This window comes from Vigna radiata, chromosome 6 (assembly GCF_000741045.1).
Source record: "Vigna radiata var. radiata cultivar VC1973A chromosome 6, Vradiata_ver6, whole genome shotgun sequence".
In the NCBI taxonomy this organism is placed as follows: domain Eukaryota; kingdom Viridiplantae; phylum Streptophyta; class Magnoliopsida; order Fabales; family Fabaceae; genus Vigna; species Vigna radiata.
Window position 1 is genome coordinate 26,594,969 of NC_028356.1, and position 1,889 is coordinate 26,596,857.

The following is a 1,889-nucleotide window of genomic DNA, read 5'->3' on the forward strand; positions in this document are numbered from 1 at the left end:
AATCGAAACTTAATTACTTTATAATTAAAAAATTTATTTAATTTTAATAATATTAGGTTTTTAGTATTTGGAGAACCGAAGCCTATTATTCCTTTAAAATTAAAGAATCTTTTAACTCAGAAAAGAATTAAGTTTGAAATATTAAAAATACCAAAGTCTAATAATTTTTTTTCATTTATTTATTTATAATCTTATGCTTTCATTTTAAAAAAAAATAATAAAAGTTTGATATAAAAATTTAGGTTTCAGGTAAAAACAATAATTTTTTTTTATATCATATGAATGTGTTTCCATTATTGATTCGAAAAAAAAAAACAATAAAACAACTGATAAAAAATCCTCTTACGAATTAATATGTCCTACAATGATGATAGTTTATTATTATTTCCATACACGTATTATTTTTGCGTATAGTAATTAATTCGAGAATAACTTAAAAAGAGAAAAAAAAATGTTGTATTAAAAAAATGAGAATGTGAATTTCTTTTATTAATAATAGAAGAAGCATATCACGTAAGAGATAAATGAGAATACCAATATTTTTTTTTTAAAATTATAACTATTGTATGATAGAAGAAGCCTATCAAAAAATAAAATTATTTAATTAATATTTAACTTTTGTGAAATATATATTCAACTTTCTAAACAACTACAAATTTATTTTTGAAATCTTTCTTTTACTGTTCAGTCTTTATTCAATAGGTCGTTCCCGCCCTTTTTCACTTCCCCCTTCATCTTCTTGTTTATCCTCTGCTGTGTGACACAGATTTTCTGCTTCTAATCAAAACCAGCACCAACAAACACAGCCAGGTACGTTTCAAATGACACTTCCTTTATTTTTCATTTTCTTATGTTGAAAGAAACTCTCGTTTTGCAACTCAAATTCCATTTCTTCTTAGCAAGTATACTTGCACCAGCAACATAGTAGCACCTTTGCTTGTTTTTCCACAAAAAAGGTCACGTCTTTTGGACTTTTATGGCATTTGAACCCAAAACGGAACCTGGGTGTTTGCCTAGGTTCATTCCTACCACCAGTAAAAAAGAATACGGTGAAATGAGCATATCCGAGCTAGTTTCTGTGCTGCGTAGTGCGTTTAAAATTGAGGATTTTGATAAAATTGAGCAAGAGTTGGTAAAGAGGGAAGCAAAACTTAGGGCGGAAATTGGGCGACTCGAGGAGAAGATTGAGCTGGAGAGGCTCCAGGGAATTGAATTCGAAGAAAGACTGAAAATCAGAGAGGAGCAATGTGAAAGGGGGAAGAGAGCCCAGGAGAATTATGAGCAGTTGTTGAAGGAAGTGAAAACAAATGGCTGGATTGAAAAACATGCTATTGAGGAGTTAAGGAAAAAGAACGTTGCTTTAGAACGTGAAGTGTGTGAGTTGAAGGAGTTCAAGAAAATAATGCTAGATGATGTCAACTCTGTGGATGAACTAAGGGGCAAGATCCGTGTGTTGAAAGAGGAGAAGGTTGGGGACAAGAATGCTCTTGATGTCCTTAACATGAAGAACATTGAATTGGAGGAAGCAGTTAAGAAGAATTTGACTGTCATAGCGGGGTTGAGGAATGAAAATGCTAAACTGGCAGACGAGAAGGTTGGGGATAAGAATGCTCTTGATGTCCTTAACATGAAGAATATTGAATTGAAGGAAGCAGTTAAGAAGAATTTGACTGTCATAGAGGGGTTGATGAATGAAAATGCTAAACTGAAAGACGAGAAGCACGAACTTAAGACAGTTTTTGAATCTTTGGAGAAGAGATATAATAAACTACGTGTCAGTTATGCGAAGGTGGAAGAGAGTACTCATTGCTCTGTTGATACTGGCAATGCTCAGTCTCCCAAAAAAGGGAACAAGGAGGATGCTGTAGGTGCATTAGGTATGTAAATGA

At 32.6% G+C, this 1,889-nt stretch overlaps 1 protein-coding gene across 3 annotated transcripts in view; it reads left to right on the plus strand.

Annotated features, from left to right (window-relative positions):
• Positions 1-638: 638 nt before the first annotated feature.
• The window catches only part of LOC106764020, a 6,327-nt gene continuing 5,076 nt past the window's right edge, over positions 639-1,889 (plus strand). The window contains exons 1-2 of one of the 3 annotated variants that reach the window (XM_014648220.2): positions 639-1,594; positions 1,721-1,877. In XM_014648220.2, the coding sequence (XP_014503706.1) occupies positions 977-1,594; positions 1,721-1,877 (775 nt within the window). In that variant the 5' untranslated portion in view covers positions 639-976. Of the gene's footprint in view, positions 1,878-1,889 lie in introns of all 3 variants that reach the window. The other 2 variants (XM_014648219.2, XM_022782316.1) reach the window with 2 other exon arrangements.